The sequence below is a fragment of the Apteryx mantelli genome, chromosome 1 (assembly GCF_036417845.1).
Source record: "Apteryx mantelli isolate bAptMan1 chromosome 1, bAptMan1.hap1, whole genome shotgun sequence".
NCBI classification, from domain to species: Eukaryota; Metazoa; Chordata; class Aves; order Apterygiformes; family Apterygidae; genus Apteryx; species Apteryx mantelli.
Window position 1 is genome coordinate 131,396,106 of NC_089978.1, and position 23,929 is coordinate 131,420,034.

The following is a 23,929-nucleotide window of genomic DNA, read 5'->3' on the forward strand; positions in this document are numbered from 1 at the left end:
AAACAAAAAGGGGAAGAAAAAGAGAGAGCTAAAAAAGATTTCTGCAAGTCTCCTGCTGTTCTGTGTCTTTCTCACTTTGCTCTGATCTCCATGTACATGTCACTGGCTGGCAGGATGACTGCTTCCTGCTTTATGATTTCATATTTAATTCTTTCTATATAAAAGGAATCTAAAGGAAATTATTACAAATGATTTGGCCACACTGCCTCAAATGATTGGAAACTATTTTGTTCCCCACTGTCATTCTCTTTTTTTTTTTTCCCCTTTTTTTTTTTTCTCCTTTAAGAGAAAGGTTAGATGCTATCAGAAACACTTCCCAGCCTTGAGCTATTGGGAAATGGCAGTGGAAGGCAAGCACAGCCCAGGCCTGGAAGAAAGAGGCTCTAACCCAGGACACCCCGGCAGTTCGGGGCATTGCAGGTGGTGTTCTCGGCAGCAGTTCATTTCAGAGAGCCATTGCTGCCTGAAACTGCTTTGGGTGTAGCAACACTGTGCTCATCCCCCAGGCGCTCCATGAAAGAGGCAACTGTTCCACACTGGGAATGCCAGGAAGCCTCTGGCTGCCAGCAGCTGCCAGAGGCGCCCTCATTAAAGCCCCATTGTTAGGCCCTCTCCAGTGGCGCTGCTGAACTGCTCCCCTGTGCAGCCCCTGTCTGTCCAGCAGTTTGGGAAGAGGCAAATAAATAAATATGGTCGGTGCTGGGAACAACAAAGACTGGGGGAAGCAAGGAAAGAGGAAGCAACAAAAAAGTCTCTAATGTGCTACATTTCTGCGCAGGCAAATGCCAAGGAGTTGCTTTTCTGGGCTCTGTTTCTTTTGTCTTTCTGACTCCTGGATCTTGCTGTACTAAGGGCTTTGGGACGCTAACAAACACACTGCAAACACAAGAAGGGGTGTTGCAGGAAAAGGGCGTTGAGATCATACTTAATCAAACTTCCTTACATTTTGAGAGCTCCAGCACTGCTGCATGATAAGTCAGTCATCTCTTTGCCTTTGAAATTCTCTGCAGCCTCCACAGCTGAGCCACACACATCAGGCCAAGACCTGTATCCCAATGTTGGCAAACAGCTGAAGGGTTTGACAGGCGAGAAAACGCCAGGTTGAGTTCATCTCTCTGTGCTGGCAGCCTATCGCAAAGGGAGACACACTGCATGATCTAACAGCACAAACTTCTTGGAGACTGTGAAATCAGAGTGGTTTTGATTCATGGCACCATAGCACAGGCTTCCAAGGCCAAGGAAGCTGATGTACTGCATGCCCTCAGCAGGCAATGGAACTGACAATGTTGAAAAGTTAAGTAAAGTATTGCAAGTTTATCTGAGCGAGACAGAGCTACTGTTGCTCACAGCCATAGACTCTGGAACCGTTCAGAGCGTGAAGCTCATTTCTGAATCAATTAGACACTAAAAGGAGAATGTAAAAAATGTAGTTAGCTGATGAAAAACTGCATCCCTCGCATTGCAGTAATTCAGTGGCATTTTCTTGCACTTTCCAGAACCATGCTTGTTTCTGGGGTTGCAAGTAGCCAGAAATAATTCCCTCACCTCTTACTCTTGCTCAGTTTTGGGTAAGAATTTGGAAGAGGGGTTTTGGATAACAAGAACTGTTGGCACTGCAAGTATCTTCGCTCACCACTGCTTCTGATGAACACTATTTCTGTCTACCGTCTGGCTGGCTGTACCCAGAAAATCCTCTCTTCATCTGCTCTACGCCTACTACCAAAGCTGCCCAGATTTTGAATTTTGTTCAAAAAAGTTCATTCTCCCCCTTCTGGTCCTCTCTCTTCTACCGTTCACTGGCAGTCTCCAGTTGTTCCTATATGACCACATTTGCACTCAGACCATTTTTTTCCAACCTTTCCCTCTTCCAGTTCAAGCATATTAGGATTCCTTCACATGCTTTCTCCATCCTACCTTTGTCCTTCTTCCCTTTTCCCACTCATTCCCTCTGGTCTGCTTTTTTGTTTCTCTGTCACGCTCCTCTCCCAGCCATTTCTTTGGACACATTATCATTAGCTTCTATGAACAGCCTCAGGTTAGGCCTGCCCCAAAACCAAAACCATTTCAACTTGCTGCTGGTGACTTGTAGGTGGCAGTCCTTGCTATGAGCTGGTAATGAACCATGTCCCATTAGGACCAAAGAGAAAGCTGTGCTTTTGCATTTACTCCCTTCTAAAGCAATGGCTGTAAAATGAAGATTGCAGTCTTGCATAAAGTTCTTGTAGCATTTTTTTTTTGTTTTCCAAGATTAGCAGAATTAAAGAGAGCATCCTGGCCAAATTCCAGTTTAGGTAAACCCTTCTGCTATTTCAGATAGATGCTGCATTGTTTTTCCATTTCCTAGCCCCAGAGGTTAGCTGGTAAACGGCTGTCATGTTCTGCTCAAAGCTAAAACCTCACATATCAGGGCAGAGGGTAGCCACTAACTCAAGAGGAAGAGGAAGCAGCCTTCCTCTCTAGGTCTGTAATGCTACCATGGTGTTCCTCACATCTCCATCTGAGGCCCCTGCTATGGGGCCTGCCTGAGACGGGCAAGCTGGGTGAGCACCATCCTTTTCTCCCCTCACTGTGATCCAGTGTGACACTTCCCACAGTTGCAAGGGCCTGCTTTTCAGTATTGGATGATGAAAGACACATACCCTTCACATTTAATAATAATCATAATAATGAGAACTTTGTATAAAAAGAAGATGATACCAGCATCATTTAACAACTGAGGGAAGTAGGACATGGAAAGAGGAGTGGCCTAAGATCTCCTACTGAGTCAAGCAGAGGCAGGAACAGAGTTTGCCATAGACTGTGGTGTCCCACTGGTGTGTCTCCTACCACCTCTTTTGCTCTGTGCAATTCAAAGATAAATCTGAGCAACTCAGCCTTCGTTCTACATGTGCAAACACAGGGATTTAAAATGAAAACCAAAAGGTACGATCATGAGCTGCTTACATCAACACCAAGTTACCAAACTGGTTGCTGGATGAAGAAGCCAGGCTGAGGTGCAAAAACTCATTTCACAAGTGAATGTCAAAGTCCCTTTTAAATCACTAGTAACTTCCTCCACTCAAGGCATTCCACGGTGGATGGCACTGCCCAGGGCGGGAGGAAAGTTGTTCCTAATATTTCAGACAACTGTGCTGCTGGTAACTCACAAAAGTGCTCAGCTGAAACTGCTGACACATGTCAAATTCCCCAAGCGATTTAACTGGCCCAGCCAAGTGAGTTCAAGGAGCCATGTGACCAGGGCTGCAGAGCCCACGTACCAGGGGCCTGCCTCTCGCTCCCCAGTCCAGGATAATTGGACATTGTTCAGCCACTGAATCGCGACTCTGTTGGGCCGCAGCTTGTCTTGTACAGACGAGCCACTTACTTAACATGCAAACGGCCAAAGGAAGAAGAGGGTCAGAGACGGCCCACACCCCTTTCTTTCCCCAATAATAAACAGAAAGTTTGTGTGTAACTGGGACGTTCCGACACAGGGAGGGGAGAGTGGGGTGTGGAAGAGGAGGGGAAGGGAGAAGCCCCCTTGAATACTTCCCATTCAAACCCTAATACATCACACACAGCCCTCTTCAAATTCAGGAGAAGTTTTTTCTGCCATATGCAGGTTTTTCTTTCACATCAGTTCCCTGTGAACTTGCAGGCAGCATCTGAAGCAGCCTGAAGGACTCGGCAGCATGCACTGCCACAATTGCTGCGTTCGCTCCCTTGCACCATGTTAGCCGAGGCCTTGCTTTTCACCACCACAACCCAAACAAAGAGCTCAAAGCACTGCAGAGACAGTACTGCACTGAATATCACGCACTCCATACAGACTTTGCTGTGAGATAAAGCAAGTAACACTATTGTTATTCTCTTTTCAAGGAGGCAGAAAGTGGGGAAAGTAATAGAAATGAGGCACTTGAAAAGCTGAAATATCTTTCCTTAAGCACAAGAACTGCAGTCACAGTCCCCTGAATCATAAACATATGAAAACTTTACATATTCTACAGAAAGGGGCAAGAAAATGTTTTCCTGATTTCTCCTATTCTCCCAAGCAAACCCTCAGGTTTCCTTTTCCCTTTTCTACCTATGCTCACTTAAATTTGTTTCATAGGTATATAATCTTGTAAGGAAAGAGCCTGGCTGTCACATTTGGTCCATCTGCTAAATCATTCCACCAACCTGCAGTGAGTTCAAATCTGGAGTAAGAGACGCATGAAAAATCCATCGTAGGGCACCCTTAGTAGGCAGGGATAAGCCTCAAAGCCCTTAGGATCCAGAGCTGCAGTTCAGGTTTGTCTCTAATGCCCAAGAGCTAACATCAGTAATTTAACGAGTGCCTTACATCCTGAAATACTTTACAAACTGCAAAAACAAGACTCACCCCACCCACCTCTGGGCTGGGAGGTGGCAGCTGCTGCTCTGTGCAGAGCACCACTACATGACAGTTTAGGATGCTAAGTGAAAATAAACCACGGCTCTGACTGAAACTGCTTGTGGAAAGGGAAAGAAGCAGCACTACATGTACATTTGTAAAAAGGTCCCCATCCCCTACAAACAAAGGTGAACTTTTTTTAAGGTGTTCGAAGGGCTGAGGCCCTTGTTTCATACCACATCCAAATAGTGACATTTCCTTATATGATGCCAGGGCATTAACTTGACTAACAGATGGTAAGTTTGCCATCTCCTGAATAAACGACTGTGCTCCTGCAGCAGGTCTTCTTGGGCAACTCCTGTGCAAGCACTAACCAGACATAAGCTTGCTTGGGGTCTAATTGCCACAAGCACAGCTTAAGGCTGAATAACTGCATGCTTATTTAGCTGCCATGTTTAGGAGCTGTAAGTAGTATCCAGTTAATCTTCTCAAATCTCATTATTGCAGCGGAGTGACAGACGGGCATTTTAGAAGGCTAGAAATGAGGACTAGTAGAACTTCTAACCCTTCTTTGTATTTATTACACTGATTCCTTCCCTGCCTCTGAAGCCCCATTATTAGCAACAGCAGGGAGCTGCCTCCACTGGCACTCTCTGTGTGCCGCCTCTAGGACCGCGGGCGCTGCGGGCAGAGTCGCCTAGGGCCAGCGCTTCTGGGAACAGAGCTGCAGGAGGACTTCCCTCCTCATTCAGATTACTCCGAGTCTGAGGTGGGACCCCCAAATCCAGGCCATTGGTATCTGGAACTGAATTTTCCTGACTCGGACTCCTTTTGTGGATTTACACAGCAAACCTTGGGCAGCAGTATGTGACTGACACTCACTGTTGAGCCAGGAAGGAAGAATAATAGACTCAATAGATCAAAACCAGCTCTTCCCCTTTACTGTTCTTAAGCCCGCCTTAGGCGCAGATGCTTGATGTATTGACTTTGGCAACATGTGCATATTGCCATCCTGCCAATAGAGTTATTGAAATGGAAGAAAAAGAAACAACTAAGTATGGAGAGACTGAAAACATTTGAAAAAAGGAAGAATCCCCTACGCACTCTCTGTAACCCTGAGTCTTTGCCTCAAGCTAAACACCACTTTCTTTTTAGAGGATCCAAAACATTTGTTTTAACTTTTTTTGTTGCATTCCTCTACCTTGTTGTACTTCTGGTTTCCAGCTGAGCCTGGAAGGGAGAGAACAGAATTATACAAGGAAGTCTGTTGCTCTATTTTTCTGGCTTGATTAGAAGCAGAAGGTGCAATAAATCTTACAAGGGAGTTTGTTCTCATTTAGTCTCTCATGTATCTAAAATTACCTGACCAGAGAAACAGTGAGGAAAATCCAATACCAAGTGGAGAACACTAGGAGAAAAAAAAGAGAAAGAGCAAAATGGTGAAGCTGTCCCCACCCTCGGATTTTGCATGAGCAAAGAAAGCAATTCAGTCCTGCTGACAGCTTATTTATTTCACACAGATTGAGGCACTGACACCAGAGGTCCAGAAGGAGGGCTTATCCTGCCTGATCACACCTCTGAACCTCCTGAGGTTTAACTGCCATCACTACACAAAGCACTGTAATGAAAGATGAATAGAAAAACAAGCACTAGTTGCACACAGAGCAAAGGGTTCTCCACGTGCTGGTTGGCCCTGTGACGCTGCCAAATTGCCTGTCTGCAACAGCACAGTCAATCACATTCACTGCTGGAGATGGCAAATACAGAATACTAACAGTATCAAAAATATCCCAACTGAAATATTCAGATCCAGATTATCGAACCCCACCCTTTCCCTCAATACATGGTTTTCTGGGTGTGCTAAACCAGCATTTTTTGACAAGCCAGTGAATATGGATGGTGGCCACTGCACAGATCTAGCCTGGATCTCACCCTGAACTCTGCATCCCATGTTTAGAAAAGGTCTGTGAGCATGCCGGCAGCTTTCAGAACAACAGACTGTACCAATGCTGCTGTGTTTCGTGAAAACCAGGGTGGTATTCTTTAAATGAAGTTTGGACTGGAAAAGCTGACCTGGTCTCCTGTCTAACACTCTGTAAGAAACAAATTAAACAACTCAGTTATAGCAGGAAAGTTCTCTGGCCATTTGGATGTTCAGACCCTGTTTTAAAGATGCAGGTACATCTCCTTTAACTGTTTCACCATGTGACAGTACTTAATCATGTTACAAACCCAAATGCACACCGCAGTCACAGATGGGAGAAAGCAGAGAAAGGGCATGAGATGTAAAGTGGGCTTTGCATTTGGTTTGGATATTAGTTTTTGTTCTTTAACTGTTCTGTGCTTTCCAGAACCAAACAAAGCTGCCTGTTCCAGATGATGAATCTTCATCATGCTTCTGGCCCCAGAGAGCGCAGGAGATGATAGATAATAGAATTTCCAAAGGCATTTAGTTAGTTGAGCCATAAGTATAGAAGAGGGCAGAGAGAGGAGCTGGAGATAGATGGCTACAAACCCTGCTCAGCTGCTCAGGGCAGATTTCCAAGTGCAGCAGCCACAGCTGAGAATCCCTTACTGGCGTGCAGAGTCCCCCTACCCTTGGCCAGTCCCTGCACTGGAGAAGGGCAACGTAACACAGCCACCACAAACGGGAGAAGTCTGGCTATGAGCTCCCTGGTCTGTGCACAGCATCTTCAGGGGGGCTATACAACCATCCACTTAAGAAAGGTATGCTGCTTCACAGCATTATGTGTAGGCTTTCCATTAAGCCTGCACAGCTTTCATAAAATGCAGCATATCAACGTACTATACAAAGCATACATGAATTTGTTTGAGCTGGCCAGCAGCAAGACTGCAGAAACCATTAAAGAACAGGAGTTCTTTATGAAAAGCCAATGCATTTTTAGCATTAACCAGGGCAGAAAGAATCCTTAATGCTGTCCCAATTGCATATTCTCAGTCTTGGTTAGAAGACCAAGGCCAATTTGAAACTGTCTAAATTGCTAGTAACCATTTCTGCTGCTGCTAAGGTAACTCTTTCCACATGTGCATTAAGTTATTTCAGTCCAAGTGGCCATCCAGCCAACCCAGCATTGCTTGGCACTGGGGCTGTCATGCATGGCATCAGTTGCTGGCACCAGGATGCACACATGCTGGTTTGAATCTAGGCAAGGCCCTTCTTCCCAAGGGGGAGTAGGGCAACTAGAGGAAAAGAATTGAAGGCATTTGCAAAAGTGTGAGTTTTCCTCTTTTCCTTTTGGTGCACTGTTACGGTAACAAGGTGTCTCCACCCAGCTGAACACAGGGAATCTAATCCAGCTGCAGAATTGTGTTCAAGGCAGGAGAGAGAGACACTGAAGAGGACTGGGACTTCCCTGTCCACTGAAGTGGTGAGTGCTAGAAGACTTGTATTGTTAAGAACGGAACTCCTCTCTCTCACATGCACAATAGCAGCATTGATGTGGTACTTGGGTGAGGGTGAAGGTTAGTATCAGTGTCTTTAATTTATTATATATAAGGGCCTATGCATTTGGCAGCAAGCTAAGTCTAAAGCCTGTGGTAAGCACTTTCATATCTGCAGTCATACTGGTACAGAAGACTTGAAAGTCCGATTGTGGTCTCAGATAAATATAGAAAACAGAGGGTTACATTATTGAATTAAGTATGAAAGTTAATAATACAGTCAGCACAGTTGCCCCACATTATTTAATTTAACACTAAATTCAATTTATGTTACACTGTTCTCTGTCTGTATCCATTGTAAACATGCTGCAGATTTTTTTGTTGACAATGCAAAACACATTCACTGAAGTTATCAGCAGAGAAGCTGAAGGCTCTGGCATATGAACAAAGGATGGTTGGGCTTGAGGCTCTGGGGATGGATGGACAGTACAGGGACACATTAGTTGCCCTAAAAACAAACGTCAGTAGAACCTATTAGCAGCATATATATTGTAATAGGTGTCTGTAGGTTTCTGTACCAAAGCTCTGACTAAGTGCATCTGGCACCCTGTTCATGGTTTAGGACTGGTGGCGGAGTCAGATAGGTCTCCATCCTTTAACCACTCTCCATTTGTATTTCACACTCAGGAAAACTACATCTGGTGCAGATCAGAGATCCAGTCCAAGCAATGATGAGAGCAGTCAATTTGACAGCCACCCCACACCCCATGCCCTTCAGAGCAGGGCTGGGTATACTGTTACCAACAGGCTGTTTTCATTTTCCCCATTACAGTTAAAGAAAAAACACTGGAACATAAATCTTTGGCATAACCATGATTTTGCCAGCAAATGTTGTGTCTGTGGAACTGCATCATGTATGCAAAGCCCTGGTTACAAATGCAACCTTTCTAGTATTTTGTCTGTCATGAGCTCCCCAGATTAGAACCAGGCCTACATCAAAACTTTGGATCTGAACTGCAGAAAATTGGGGATCTCCCAAACTACTTGTTCAACATCTCTGTAACAGCCTATGTTATACATCCACCTTGTACTGTGCCAGTATTTCATCCACTGCAGATATTTCCCTGAGCCTTTGAGAACTGTGATATCTCAGGCACTGAAGCCCCTAGTCCTTGTTGTTGCAAGTCCAGATGAAATCTGCTGTTACCAAGAAAGAGAAAATATTTGCTAAATCAAAATATGTTTTCTAATCTAGAATCTGCAGGCAAGACACGTGACTCAAGCCGTTTGCTGGGGTGGGGGGGGGAAGCAGGATCAAAAGGGGGGCTAGTGCATGCAAGCGACACATGTGCCTCCTGCGGCAGGCGGTGAGGGAAATGTAAAGCAGGAGGCAGCACGGAACAGCTCTCTGCTAATCACACAGTGCCAGCAACAAAAAGTCAGTACAGAGCAAGGAATGGAGCCTGCAACACAAATGTTTAACTGCAGTAACACCATGCCACCATGGGACACCAAATCCAGCTCCCAGGAACCAGAAACAGATTGAGGAAGTAACACAAACATCATACAAACCAAGGAAGAACAGCAGAGTATCAGAAGCAGACAGATGGCTGCTGCTCCTGTTGTTCCCAGTGTCTTGTTGCTCTCACTTTGTTGCCATAGAGGCTGATATCTGGGACTCATAACATGATGTTCTGCTTGTGAAAGTGGGTGGAGAAAAAGCAACCCTTACATTCTTAATAATTTCCCCCACACTATGCATTTTGGCAGCCCAGTTTCTCATTCCTCTCTGTCCCCTGCACATGCCTTGGCAGACCCTGGATGGCCAAGGAGTCACCCGCCCCCTCAGCCCTTGTGGCAGAGCACTCTCTGCCACAGTTCTGCTCTGCTATATCACCAGCTCCCCCTTTTCTGCCCCCAAAGTTCAAAGCCTGAGTGTCCTTTTCCTCTCATCACAAAGGTGAGGGGACACAGCCTTAAATGCCCATGCAGGTTACATGACTACAGCCAGGAATAGATCCCATACAGTACAGGTCATGGGGCTGCTTAGAGTATCAGCAGAGTGAATTACAGAACAAACTGTGGCAGCACATCTGATAAAAAAAAAGGATGACTACTGCCCTTCAAGCCAGCACAAGAGGCTGTTCTTGTCCCCTTCTTCTCCCAGCCCCTGCCACTTTCTCCCTTGCAGGGGGACCAGTGTTTGCATAGTCTCAGAACAAGGTGGGTTGGGGAACTGGTCTGGATTGAAAGCAACCTGGCAAAAAAGAGGTTAAAAAAAAAAAGGCTTTCTTTTCTTTTCAGGTCAATCAGTTCTTGAGACAGAAATCCCCAGTGCCACAGTTTCTAATTTTGAGAGCAGGATGAACGCAGCTCTTCATCCTTCGGTAACAGATTAAATAAGCATTTCATTTTTCCAAGGAGACTTTAAAAATGCCCTCGTCTTTTTCCTCCACGTTGTCATTAACGATCCTTCAGGACTTTCTACATGCATTGCTAACCAAAAGCAAGAGCATACATTCACTCGGAAACATCAACACAGGAAAAGCAGCTTAAAAAGAAATATACTAAGCAGACACAGATGTATCTTTCCTGGTGGCACCTACATAAATTTGCAGCATCTAATTGCACCTAGGAACCCAGAAATACATGCAATGACACGGTGCAACCCTTAAATATTAAACTGTGCTAGGCAAGAGGCATGTGCTGATATACACTTAGAAGTGACAGGGACTTGCATGCACCCACACGCACATCCCTGAGTGCTGTTATCCCACAAACATATGCAGCTGCACGTACAAGTGTGAGGAAGGAAAGCTGCATGACCCAGCAAAGCTGCTTCACATCTGGGCAGCAGGTTTCACAATTGGCTCCAAGGGGAGCCTGTCCTCAAAGCAAACTACTTTCTTCCTGAATAGCAGGTCTCCTTATCCATCTGAGCATGGACGAGGCAACTTCACAATGAAATACATAGCATCAAAATCAGGCAGAAGCTAGTATGCTAAGGATTGTCCCAAAACAGCTCAAAAGCATCCAGGGCTACCTTTCCTTTGCACAAAGCATATTATTGTTGAATTATTGTTACTAGTTTTCCTCAGAAATACTTGCCTATCCTACAGCATCTCTCAAGAATGGCTAAAATTCTGCTTGGGGAGCTAGTGCAAGCCAGTACTACTACATTTTTCATTTAGTGTTAGTGGTCTAATAAAACTTTTCTTCTCTTTCATTCAAATGTAGTTGTAACAAGGCAGAAGCAGACATGGTACAACCACGTAGAGTAGAAGAGTATCATATGGGCTACCCATACCACCAAATGTGCTGTGGGGAAGTGATAAGAATAGGGTATGAACAGATGTGGCAGTCACTATTTGAGGTAAGGTCATCAAGGGGTCAGGGTGAATGCAGCCTAACTGGGAAGGAGGTTGTAGGAGCTGTGCAGCTATGACTATATCATGTAATGTGGGACTACGCAACACGCCAGCTAGGGTGAGGACAGAATAAGTCTGAGCCCCTCATCTCCCACCCGAATCAACCCAAAGCCAGGAGGAACTGTGACAAGCAGTGGAGAGAAATGGTTGGGTTGTATGGTTGAGTCTGGCAAAAACACAGGGTGAGTAATTGAGCCAGGACTATTGGGGACTGTGAGCTAACTGAGGATTCAGACCTAGATGAAGAGAAGAGCTTGGGAAGAGGTGGTATGTTGTGTTTGCATGATAAAAAGTACAGAATCATCCTGATGATTTTCCCAAAATGTAGTCCAAAGTCTCTGCCAGCATCTGAACAGTTTGCTCTGTAAATTAGAAGATGCTGAAAATAATCTGTGCCCCCTTCATATACATTACTGGTCAAGGGACAAGTTCCTGACAAAGAGGACACAAAACAGGCTGCATTAACATCCAGGCATTAGATTTATTTCTACAGTCACATCAATATCTCAGCTTCAAGAAGTCTCTGCTCTCACAGCTACGCAGGAAAGCTTGAACTCATGGTCCAAGCAAAACCAACACACAAGCATCTGCCCGAGTCATCAGACAGGCAGCAATGGCTTTGAGAGGTGTGAAATACACCTTAGCAGGCTGTGTTTGCAGATATTCTCTGCATTAGACATTACCACTCTTGCCCCAAAGCAAGGAGCTGGCTCACTCCTCTGTGAGGAGATCTGTAGTTTCTGCATGATGGAATGGCAATGATGGCTCCTTTGCCATCCCAGCCTTTCCAAGAGAGAAAACCCCTCCACTTTCCTGAGGAGAAGAGGCTGCAACATTGATCTTGGCCAACAGACAAGGATTTGTATTCTGAGGAGACAAGCAGAAGCCCATCCTCTTCACCTGATGGCACACTCTGCCTCCTTGGGAGATGAAAGTACTTCCTGCTCCCTCCAAATAGTCGCAGTGGAGGGAAACCACATGCTAGCACTAAATGTCAAAAGCAGAACCACAATGAGCCCCACGTCTATATACTTACAGCCCCAGATGGCTTTATGTCAACTTTCCCTGGCTCAGCCACCCCCAAGGGCCCTGCTCCTTGGCCCTGGCCCAGCTGAGGGTGGTTCCCACTGACAGAAGTTGTCTCCTTCCCCATATTACAATCCAGGGCTTATAACGGCACTCACCCATCTCCCTGCCCTGCGTTTGCAGAACACAGCTCCCGTTTCCTCCCCTGCCTCCAGAGAGTGCTGCCAGCCAGCCACGCTTCACAGCAGTATCAGAGCTCTCTGCCATGGCAAGGAGCCCCAAGTGGTGAGCTCTTTCAAAGGCCTTTAATGAAGCGGCCTGATTGCTACAGTGAATAATAAACAAAGCCAATAACGAAAGAGATAGATAGAAAGTGCTCTGGGTGCTACCCATTGAGGATCAGAGCCATTGAGGGAACTGCGAACAGTGTGGGAGAGGGTCAAGGGGAAAAGCTGAGCTCATTGCATGCCAACCAGACAACATCAGGCAGGAAACAGATGTGCAACAAACCACAGAGGGGTACAGCAGCAGCAGGACTAACCCTCCAGCAAATGGGGGAAGCTGGGACATGCAGCTGATCTGCAGTCTAAGAACAAGGCTTCTAATTTAAGATTTGACTTTTCGCTGTCCTGGTAGCAGCTCTCATCCCAGCATCTAGACACCATCATTTTAAAAATGAAGAAAACAGTTCAGCCTTCCTCTGAGTCTTATTTGTCCCTAAACAAAAGAAGAAAAGGTGGGTTTGGGTTGGCAGTGGTTCCTGTACAAAAGACTGGACTATCTTTTATTAGTGTAATCCAACTTTTACAGATGCTGTGGCAGTTTCCATTGAAAAAATGAAAGCGGCACCTAGCTGTGTATCTAATATCCCAGTCTTGATTTCCCACAGTTAGAAAAACTGGGAATAATACCCATTTCCCTCCCAGTTTAACAGCTTTGTCTTTTTCAGCCCGCTCCTGCAACACTTCTGCTAGACTACTCTTCCTGACTTTTTTCTTAAGCTGTCCAGACTGTCCTGATCCAATTAAGGTTCACGTACAGCCTTGAGTCTTGTCTTCTTTGCCAGCCCAGCCATCACTATAAAATTATACTGTTGTTAGTACAGGAACAGGGGGCCTGACATGCAGCTCCCACTGACTGCAGTAGAAGCAATATGTGCTTTTCTCCTCTGAAAACCTGACTGGTTACTGTGAAGCCAAAATATGGCTCTAACTTTAACCCTTCAGAGCTAATATCTATTAGAGCCATTGCACCAATACAGCACTTAATAATGTTTGACACAAAATGTTTCAGTAGGGAGCATTAGGGCTAACTTCTTCCTGCACCCTCTTGCTGAGGGTGCCTATCCATGCTCAAAGCCTGATTTCTAGTGAAGCTCTGACTTTCCAAAAGATCACTTGTCTCTGTGTATAAATCCAGTGCTAGCAGAGATAGAAGAGGGACTTTGTGAAATCAGAAGTTTTTTACTCATCAGTATCGCCAACCACCATTCTTTTATCGCGTCTTATGTAAGCTTTTCCTCAAATCCGCTGGTATTAAAGACATTGTTTCAGAATTTCAGTGGGGAGGAAGCACTCCTGATTTTTTCCCCAAGTTTCTAGTCCTCTTGGCAGTAGAGAAAGGCTTGAAAACATGACACAGATGTACACTAAAGTTTCAGAAAACAGCAGGAAAAAGAAGTCGGCACTAGTCTTTATTTTATCTCATGATTTTTGCGGCCTGACTCATGATTTTAAATGCTTGGGAGCACTGATAACAGTCTGCCCCCGTAAAGGGCATAACGAATCTCTGTGTTGAGACTGCCGCAGAAAAAGGCCAAGTAGGGTCAAACGCAGTAGTGACAGGAAGTGACTTGAAATATGGTAAAATCAATACATCCGAGCTTCAAGCCAGCTACCAGACAGCAAAATCTGTCCATCACCACTGACCTATGTTAGATCTGAAAAGTCAACTAATGGGCTAAAGGTTTTGTATCTCATTTTTAATCTTCTGAGCTACCCCTCTGTACCTGCCAATCTCACCACTCTTAAATACTTTGTACTTCTGCCACAAATTTTATTGTATAATCATAAAGCTCTTTATAACTGAGTCTGAGGTACATCTGGTAAGGGAGATGGCAGGATCTTTTCACCATTCACAGAAATGCAGCTGTCTCAAGTTATTAAACCTCATTGCAAGTTATTAAACAGTTAAATGACAGGAGAGGAAATGCTGATACCTTAAGCAGAACATAATTCTCTCCACGGGAATTTGGCAAGGACACAGGGACTAAGGTCCTTACAGAAAGCACAAGCTGCTCTTCAACAACCACAAGCATGTAGGGACTGAAGTTGTCCATCGCCTCTGCAAGGCATCACACAAGTAGCACAGCACCCCCTAACTGCAACGGCTGTGTACTAATCTGAAGGGAAAAAAGCCAAATTGAAGTGTGTGCACCATTCCGGCCATCCTCAGTGCTCCCTTTGCCATGTCTCCCCCAGCACCAGGCAGAGTGGGTCTTAGTTTCTCTTTGCCCATGCAAGTGCACAGGACCAGTCACACAAAGCAGCACTTGCAAGATGGCATAAAGCCTACCTGAGCATGAAAGTAGAACCAATCTGATTTGTGTCCTGCCTGTCCTACAGCCTCATCTCCTTTTCCAGTTAATCCTTCCGGGTGCATTTTAAAACCTGTTTTCACAAAGGTCCACAACAAAATGTTTTCTGGACAGCAGCCAAAGTATTCTGCTCCCTCCTCATCACTCCTAGCCACCGGTTAACAGTCTTGTATCACAGAATCACAGAATCACAGAATGGTTGAGGTTGGAAGGGACCTCTGGAGATCATCTAGTCCAATCCCCCTGCTCAAGCAGGGTCACCTAGAGCACATTGCACAGGATCGCGTCCAGGCGGGTTTTGAATATCTCCAGAGAAGGAGACTCCACCACCTCTCTGGGCAACCTGTTCCAGTGCTCTGTCACCCTCACAGTGAAGAAGTTTTTTCTCATGTTCAGATGGAATTGTCTGTGTTTCAGTTTGTGCCCATTGCCTTGCATCCTGTCACTGGGCACCACTGAAAAGAGTCTGGTCCCATCCTCTTGACACCCTCCCTTCAGATACTTGTACACGTTAATAAGATCTCCTCTCAGCCTTCTCTTCTCTAGGCTAAACAGGCCCAGCTCTCTCAGTCTTTCCTTATAAGAGAGATGTTCCAGTCCCCTAATCATCTTTGTAGCCCTTCGCTGGACTTGCTCCAGTAGTGCCATGTCTCTCTTGTATCCTTGTATCATGTATCCTTGCTTCCAAGCAGGGAACAACTACAGCCTGCATTCCTCCAGTTAAACACATAGTGCTATCTAAAGAAAAGATAAAGTTATCTCTCTATATCTCAACAAAGCCCCTGCCTGCAGGAGTACTGGCTTGTCACTGAAAATAATCCTTAATAAAAAAATTTATCTATCCCCAAACTGACTATCTCCTGTACTCTAGTCACTCTTCTGTTTTTTGGGTTTTTTTCCACAGTGATAGGTTGGAAGTTTGAAACCTCCTTGTGACATCTAAACCCTCATTTCTTTCCAAGAGGTCATCCTGGCAAACTTGGGTTCATTCCTATTGATCCTGAGACCCCTAACAGCAAAGCAAGGAATATCTGTAATTCTCTCACTGCTTCTTCCCCTGGCCCCAGGATTTAAATTGTACCAATCAAACTTACAACCTTTTCAATAAACATATAACAATTGAGTTTTTCATTTTGGGATCCCACACCATTGGGCAACAGGACATGCTATTCAGCAAATAACAGTATTTATAAAGGGAAAGGAACTTCATTTTCTCCCCCACTGCTCCTCAGCACAGCAGAGATAAGTAGGTTGGAACTGTGAACCATCCCACAAACGAGACTTGAGACAATGTCCTCCTTCCTTGTGGCCAAAAAGCTATTTTTAAAAAACTCTGGGACTTTTGGTAATAAATTTTACTGTCCTGGCCTAATTTCAACTGCAGTAATTATGTTCCTCCCTCTAAAATCCCCCTTGCTGTTTCAACTGAATATACAGTCTGCGCCTGCCTTCCCCAAGCTCTTTTTCAGTGCTCCTCTAAGCGGCTGTAAACTGTTCTCCACCAAGGTAGCTCTATTTTAGCACTGGATGGAATTTATCTATCTGTATCTTGTGCTGGCAAAGTGATAACAGTCCATTAAGTCCATTATTTTTGTTATTTCAATTCAATTGCCATTAAGGGCTATATATGTTAAAAGATACAGTAATTGTTACAATTGACTCACAATGAAATTGAATGACTGCTTTTCCCCCATATCTAAATAAACACACATCTATAACGTGTTATTTTAGTGATATTTGTGCTGTCTCTTCACTGTGCAATGGAAAGGACTGCTGTATTATGTAGTCTATCCCTCAGCCAGTGCAATTCCACCCTGTACTTCATCAGCCATGCTCATCAGCAAATGAAAGACCTGATTGTATGGCCCTCCCCATACAAAGCTGACATTGCTGCTAGAAGCTCTTTTGCTCAGAGTAGACTGACACTGGTAAGAGTTAGTTAATTCAGGCTGGAACATAATGCTAACATCAGGGACTGGAAAAGGCATATATTTATTTGTCCCCTTTCTAAATTGCAGTTCTTTCTGTATGCCAAGCTCTCAACTGCTTCTCTCATCAACTGACCATTAAGAAAAATTGTCCTGCTCCTTCCTTCATCTGAGACTGACCATTTCAAACACAAAACCTTCTGATCTTACTGCAGTTACCTCTTGTCTGGACTACCATATTCTCATCTGATATCTGGGGGGAAGGGGGCCAGGGGGAGGAGGATAACAGAAGAGAAAGATATCCAACCAGGAAATAAAATATTAGCTCAGCTGCCCCCCCTACACCTCACACCCACCCCTCCTTCACCACCACCACCCACAGCCCTGTGCCCTTTCTCAAACCAGCAGTAAGAGAACAGTATGGGAACCATACTGGAATCAAGGAGGGGCAGATGTAACATTCCCAGTTCCCCTGTACAGGCCCTGGAGCACTCTCGATTCTCATGGACTTCAGGAGAATTTCCAAGCCTGGAAGGAGGCAATGCTGAGCATGCTTCTGATTTGCAAGCCTAGCTCCCTAAAAGCCTGCTACTCCCTTCCCCAGGCCAACGTATGACTGACCATCTCTGCCCACACTCACACAGCCTGAGAGCCCTAATCCAGCCCTTTCCCCACACACCATGCTATTCATGCAAGGGTCATGCAAACGCGTCACCAAAGTAATCTTCTGATTGTTCATTCATTGTGAGTAATGAAGCAATGACTCCACTTCCCGGGGATAAAACAGCTCCAGATCCTCTAGCCCTCACCCTTGGGAAAGTTTTCATTTCAGTCCTACCAGTAGAGAAGGGGACATGCGTTCTGCTCCTCCGCAACCAGAGTGAGAATAAAGAGGCAATTACCGTCCTGCCCAGAGCTCTCCAGATATTCCGTCAGGTCGCAGCCGAACGCACTCGCAGCTCCCTTCCTCTTGAGTTTCTGCTTGGCTCCCTTGTTCTTCATGAGTTTAGTCCCAAAAGAGGTTAGCCACCCTCCTGCCTTGCCCCCCTCCCCCCCTCGCCTCACACCAGGCAACAAAAAGCTCACTTTTCTCCTCAGACCACCGCCCGTGTCCCACTCCCAGGGAGTAACATCGGGGGTCCTGTACAACGTCCAGCCGGAGAAATAAACATTAATCCCCACCAGATGTTGGGCTGCTCCTGCGGCAGAGGAAGGTCAGGGCGAGAGGAGGCTCCCAAGCCGGCAGCAGCAGAGATCATAGCCCAAGCCCGGAAGGGTTCTCATCAGAGGGAAGTGGGTGGTGGACAAGTGCCCGCATCGGAGTTTGCAAGTTGGGGGCAAGCGATGGTGGAAGGCGTCTTTCCCTCAGCGCTGTCCCAGGACCCTCCACAGCCACCCTCTGGGTTTTTTCAGTAGCTCTGTTGCTGTTTCCAGAAGAAAACTTCCCAGTTTGGTCTTCCTTCTCTCAGCTTTCAGAGGAGACTGGAAGTTCAAAAGGACTAATGAAAAGAGACTGGGGAAGAGCCTGCCCAAGGCTCCTCTTTGGCTCCCCCCCCTTTCCCTCCTCCTGCCTTCGGACAGTTAGAGGAATGAGAAGCCAGCTTCCTGTCCTGACTCCGTGTCTCTCTCTCTCTCTCTCTCTCTCTCCCCTTTCCCCCGTTTTACAAATCCTAGGATTATCCAGCTCAAAAAAATGCTGAAAGGAAGTTAGCTGAGGAGGGGGGCGGAGGACGCTTTTTTGGCAGTAAAATGCATGTGTGTGTATGTAAGAGGCTGAGGGAAGGCAGAGAGAGGAGTTGGGGGACGGGGATGGGGACAGGGGGAGGAAGAGGGAAAGCCTGTCCTGACAGTCAACAGATAACGGACTGCCTAAAAGGAAATCACTGCTCTCCGAGCAGGAGCCGCAGCTCGCGATCAGACACTTCCTGTGCTACAAACGCTCAGCTTTGAAAAGGCCCAAGGAGGGGCTGGGGAGGAAGAGAGAGCAGGAACGGTTTCAGTAGGTGTTTGTCTACGCTCATTCTTTTGTCATAAGACATCTTCCTGCCCTGGAATGTGACTTTGCCACTTCAGGATTTGCCTTCCTCTCCAGAGGTACAGGCTGGAGCAACCAAAATGCAAGAAGGGAGCAGAAAGTTGGGAAACTAAAAAGGGGGGAGGAGAGAATCCTTCAGCTCCCTCCTCCCAGCAAGCAGAAACAGATGCCGTTAGGGCTTTTGAGTTCACGTACTTTCAAGTGAGCTCCCAGAAAAGGCTCCCTTTGACTGAAGAAGGGTTTAGAAACATGAAACAGAAATCACCCAACATCTAGTGACAAGAAGGAAAATTGGATGGATTTTCCATCAGGCCCTGAGCCTCCCCCGCCTCCGCAAGCACCTTTCTAGTCTAACCTTTAGTACACACATATCTCTGCTCACAGTAAAAGCAGTCACTTGCGCTTTCTCCATATTTTTCACCCCAGAAAGTCAGAGCTCTTTACAGATCTGAGTATGCTGGTGGGCGACACTTTATCAAGGAGGGAGGAAAATTTAACTTTGCTAAAGCTTCACTGCCCTCTCTTGCTCCAAGCCAACTGTAACTGTAGGGCTTTCACTGAAAAATAAACAAACAAATAAGAACAGGAACATGGAGCTTTTCACCAAAAATCAATAATATGCTGACTTAAGAGAGGAAGAGAGAGGAAGAGAGTTTGGAGGAAAACTGGCCATGAAATGGGGAGAAGAAATACCTTAACCAAATTACCACCTCAACCCTGGGGTCCATACCATCATGCAGTATAGAAGTCTTGTCTTCTCTCACAGATCTCTGCAAAGCCACTACCCCATCCCTCAATTTTGACAAAGTGGCATTTTTCAGAGAAATCAAGCCTCCATTGTGATTTGATTGCTGCCAAAAGTCATTCAGGTTCTGTCTGCTAATATCATGACTTTTTTTTTCCTTTTTTTTCTTTTTAAATGGGTGGGATCTTACCATATCACATACAAGAAAAAAAAAAAAAAAGAACACCAGGAGCTCCTGTGCAAGACCTTGAACGATTTTGACTCCCATTGTACAGTTTATCATCACAATTATCCTGATTATCCCCATTTTAGAGCTAGATAACTGAGGGGAAAATGATTTGCCCCATGGTCACAGAAAGAATTGGAGGAAGAGGAATAACAGAGAGAAGATTTCCAGTCCGTCAGCTCCCAGCCTTCTCCTCTGCATGTGCAAGCACTCTTTTTTCCTGGGTTAAGGGGAAGAAAAAAAAAAAATTTTAGCTACCAGATGAGCGCCTGTTCTCAGGGATCCTCAGTGCTCACAGAACACTTAAAACTTCCTTGAATTTATTCTGGACCTCTTGCAGCACTGTGATGTCAAGTCAGTGCGTGGGATCTGTCCCTATGACACAGCGCTGCCAAACCCATCGTGTGCCCCAGCGCATCCTGCCTGCCCGCCGAAGGGCGCACTTCAAACAGCTCTGGCAGCTGACTTGGACAAAATGACTCACATCTGGATGCCTTGCCAAGCTGCACGCCAGTGATGCCAGTGGCCCGTTGGCTCCTGTCAGAGAAGAAACCCATCTGCTTGCCCCTTTGGGTAGCTGCAGAGGAAGCACATCCTGCCGCGCACTTCAGCTCCCTCCTGAGGGGCTGCGTCTCAACACTGCTCCAGAAGGACCCACTGCTTCGCCACAGCGAATAACCATCTTCTTGAAGGCATATGACTTCAAAATCCTGAATTCCCTTCTGCAGAAACCTACCTCCTTCCCCTACCGAGACGGGCAGTGTTGGTCCTCTCAGTCACTCTACCCAAGATGCCCCACTAGCACTGACCATCTCCGCAGTCCTCACCCTGGTGCCTTCTGCCTGGCACCTCACTTCTGGCAGACACCACGGGCCAGCCCTCACCTCCACGCCCTCCCTAATCTTAGATATAGCTTCCCCTCTGGCAAACCTACCTGATGCACAAAACGGGACATCTTCAGAAGAGGGTGGCTTCATTAAAATAAATAAATAAATAAATAAACACACAACCCCTGCAGCACTGGCGTGCTGCTTCCTCACGTCACCCACCCAGGGGAGCCCCGGCACGGCCACCATGGCACAGCACAGCACGGCGCAGCCTGGCACTTCCTCACGCAGGCCCACTCCTCAGGCCCAGTGTGCAGGCCGTTCAGTAGCACCCCAGCTCTCCGTCTGGCTGGATCAACGGGTCGCCCTCAGTCCTTGGTATTTCTCAGTGGCCACCAAGCATTTTTAGCCGCCAGCCCCATTTCTTGGCTGCACCTCTGTGGCCGTTTCCTGTGGCTGCTGAGGGAAGCGCCACGTTGGAAGCTGCAACGGTGGGCACCCTTTGTCCATACACACCGCGAAGACGAAGCACTGTCACCAGATTTTGGCTACCCGGGGGCTGTGCTGTGCTGTGCTGCGCTGCTGGGACACCGGCCAGGCTGCCCCTGGGTTAGGGCTGCCCAGCACTGGGGCACAGCGCTTGGCACAGGGGGGATTCACTGAGGAGACCGGGACCAGGCACTGCCACAGGGGTGCTGCAGCGGGGCAGGCTGCCAGCCCAGTCCCAAGAAAAATCTATATATGAAGCATGAATAGAGGAAGAAAGAGAGGCTAGTGACAAAACTGGGAAGGATCGTGCTTTATGTGCTGTAGTGCTGTTCGGCGGCACTGCTGATTTCCAGCCTGCTGCCCCCACACCCCTGCTGGCAGACGGGGCGCTGGGAGCCAGGGCCCCGACGGCTGGCCTGGGCCCAGCCTTCAGCTACCGCTTCAGAGCACTTGGTTTTGCCCCATCTTGTGAGCGTCCCCGCGTTACTGGGTAAGCCCTCACCTGCGCGCCCCCCACTTGCCACGCAGCTTCCCGCCCCAGAGAGCCGGGCACGGTGGCCGAGGGAAGTGGAAGCTGGAGAAACCAAGTCATGCAGCAGGCCGGGTGAAAAAGACCTTTTTCAGGACATCCCCCAGGAAGTGAAGGTGCCAAGGGCCCTGGAAAAGCTCTGGCCAGGTAGAGCTGAGAGAGGGGGACGTCTTTCACCACACCATGGCTTGGTTCAGCAAAAGGACAGCTGGGATGGCCGTGGAGCCTGGGCCAGGAGGAGGAGGAGGAGGAGGAGGAGGAGGTCAGGCAAGGTAAGCTGAAAGCAAACATGGGAGGCTTTGCAAACAAAGGGTTTTGTATCAGAGCCTGAAATCAGTGCTGAGCCAGGGGATTTTTCTGAAGGAAGGGGATGATATGCTTCTCTATGGAGGAGAGAAAAGAAAAGAAAATCAGCCTAAATTTGAGCAGGCTTAGAGGCAGGGAAAGACCCTGCAATAGTTAAGGTGAGCCACAGGGTTAAGAAGTAAACCAGTGTCACTCCTGGAAAAGCTTTCGCAGATGAGAACATGCAAAGTAGGAAAGGAAAAAAGCTTGAGCCAGAAATGTGGAAAGCAAAACAGAGTTCAAAGCTGAAACAGCTGGAAAAGAAAGGGTCATTTTCATCCCTCAAAAAAAAAAAAAAGAAAAGAAAAGAAGAGAAAAAAGTGAGTCTGCAGAATAAAAGCAAGACCAAGCCAAGCCAGAGCTCTTGCAGGAGCAAGCTTTCTGTGAGATTACTTTCTATGCTCTGCTGTGATACCAACAGCATAAAGCCTGGCTGCTCCACAGCACCTCAGCCCCAAGCAGGAAGTCAAGGCCCACAACATTTACTTTAAATCTTTTCCTCTGAACCTATAAAAATAGGTCAGGATTTGAAGTCAGTCACAAAGGCCACACATTCATGCAGGAAGGTGGGGCACCTTCCCATCCAGTTGATCTGAGATGCCTCACACTTTGGCTCGAGAGTGGATGTGGCAGGCCAGCATTTGTACATAAATGAATGCAGGACAGTTAATCTGATTTTACAGTTCTCTCCATTCTCACAGATGAGGTATCTGTGGGCCTAGGAGCAGTCAAAGAGCTTGGGGACCAGCTTCAGCCATTAGGCCTAGGTATCTCTTCCCCCTCTAAGAGCCAGGGGCCGCAGCGGAGGCGTCACATAGGCTATTTCTAGGTACTCATCTCTTCCCTCCCTGCTGCGTTTCCTTCACTGTATTGACCTCTTTCCTATCCACAACTTTAAAATCTCCACCAATCTGCCAGGCGCCACTCAGCACAAAAGAGTGGATGGGGGCAGGGGGAGTGGAAGAACCAGGGGGAGGAAAAAAAACAAAAAAACAAAAAAACCCTGAACCCCTAAAAATAACCCTGCCGAGTAAGACTGTTTTCCTGACACAGACAGTGCATTGTTAGACCCTGACACGCCAGTTCAGCCTCCCTCCCTACCCCTCCACATACTCTCTTTCCTCTCCTGGCTCTCTCCAGTCCAATTTCCTGTCTATTCCCATCTCCATGGGCCAAAGCTGAAGTGTATTGTGAAGTCTAAAGGCTGGCACCGAGGCTTTTGTTTCTTTGCGTACATGTTGGACAACAAATTACTGGGCTATCCTTCACCATCCCTTGTCCTGGGACATCCACCATTTTCATTTCCTAATTTCAACCTGTTCTGAGTCATAAGTCCTGTCCCATCCTATCTCCCCCCTCTCCCCTGGCTCTCACCTCCCTTTCCACCTTCCAAAGGACCCTCTTTCCTCACATCTCAACACACTCTCTTCTGCATGTCCATCTGTCCCATGAAACTGCTCTCCCACCACAGAAACAAGTAAAACCTTTTGGGTAGGTACTACACAAACCCCAGCAAATGCAGACCCCAGACCCCTTCAACTACAAATGAAGAAGGCACCTCATAGTCACATGCTACCAGGCCTCCAATCTGCTCGTGAAGGTTTAACCAAGAGAAATGACAGACCCACGCCCAGAAGGCTCTATTTATGAGTTTGCATGGTGCTGTAATGTCATCACAGTGATGTCATAAAAGGCAGCCAGAAGAGAACAAATATAACATCCTATTCACCGAGAAGGTACTTAACCTCCTACTTTGCTGCTTGGGGCAAGAACCTGTGGCTGGAGAACCAGGTGTAGTCATTGGCATAGTAGGAGTAGACATGCACTGCTGCCCATTCCACCTACTTGAGTAGTGCTCTCTGCTGCAAGGGGTCTAGGGATGCACTAGGACTGCAGGCTGAAGTACTTAAGTAGCCTAACATAGCATGATACTCGGTTATCAACTTCCCACATCACAACTACAAAACATGCAACTATGTTTTTAGTCAGACTACCTTCTCCC

At 46.7% G+C, this 23,929-nt stretch overlaps 1 protein-coding gene across 4 annotated transcripts in view; it reads right to left on the reverse strand.

The window, feature by feature from the left end:
- Positions 1-17,733, reverse strand: part of ARHGAP31 (Rho GTPase activating protein 31) — an 85,947-nt gene extending 68,214 nt beyond the window's left edge. For all 4 annotated transcript variants that reach the window (XR_010885059.1, XR_010885058.1, XM_067302018.1 and 1 more), the window contains exon 1: positions 17,634-17,733. Coding sequence is in view for 2 of the 4 variants with exons in the window: in XM_067302018.1 (XP_067158119.1) it covers positions 17,634-17,733 (100 nt within the window). In the remaining 2 variants the exon portion in view is untranslated. The remainder of the gene's footprint in view (positions 1-17,633) is intronic.
- Positions 17,734-23,929: the final 6,196 nt, after the last annotated feature.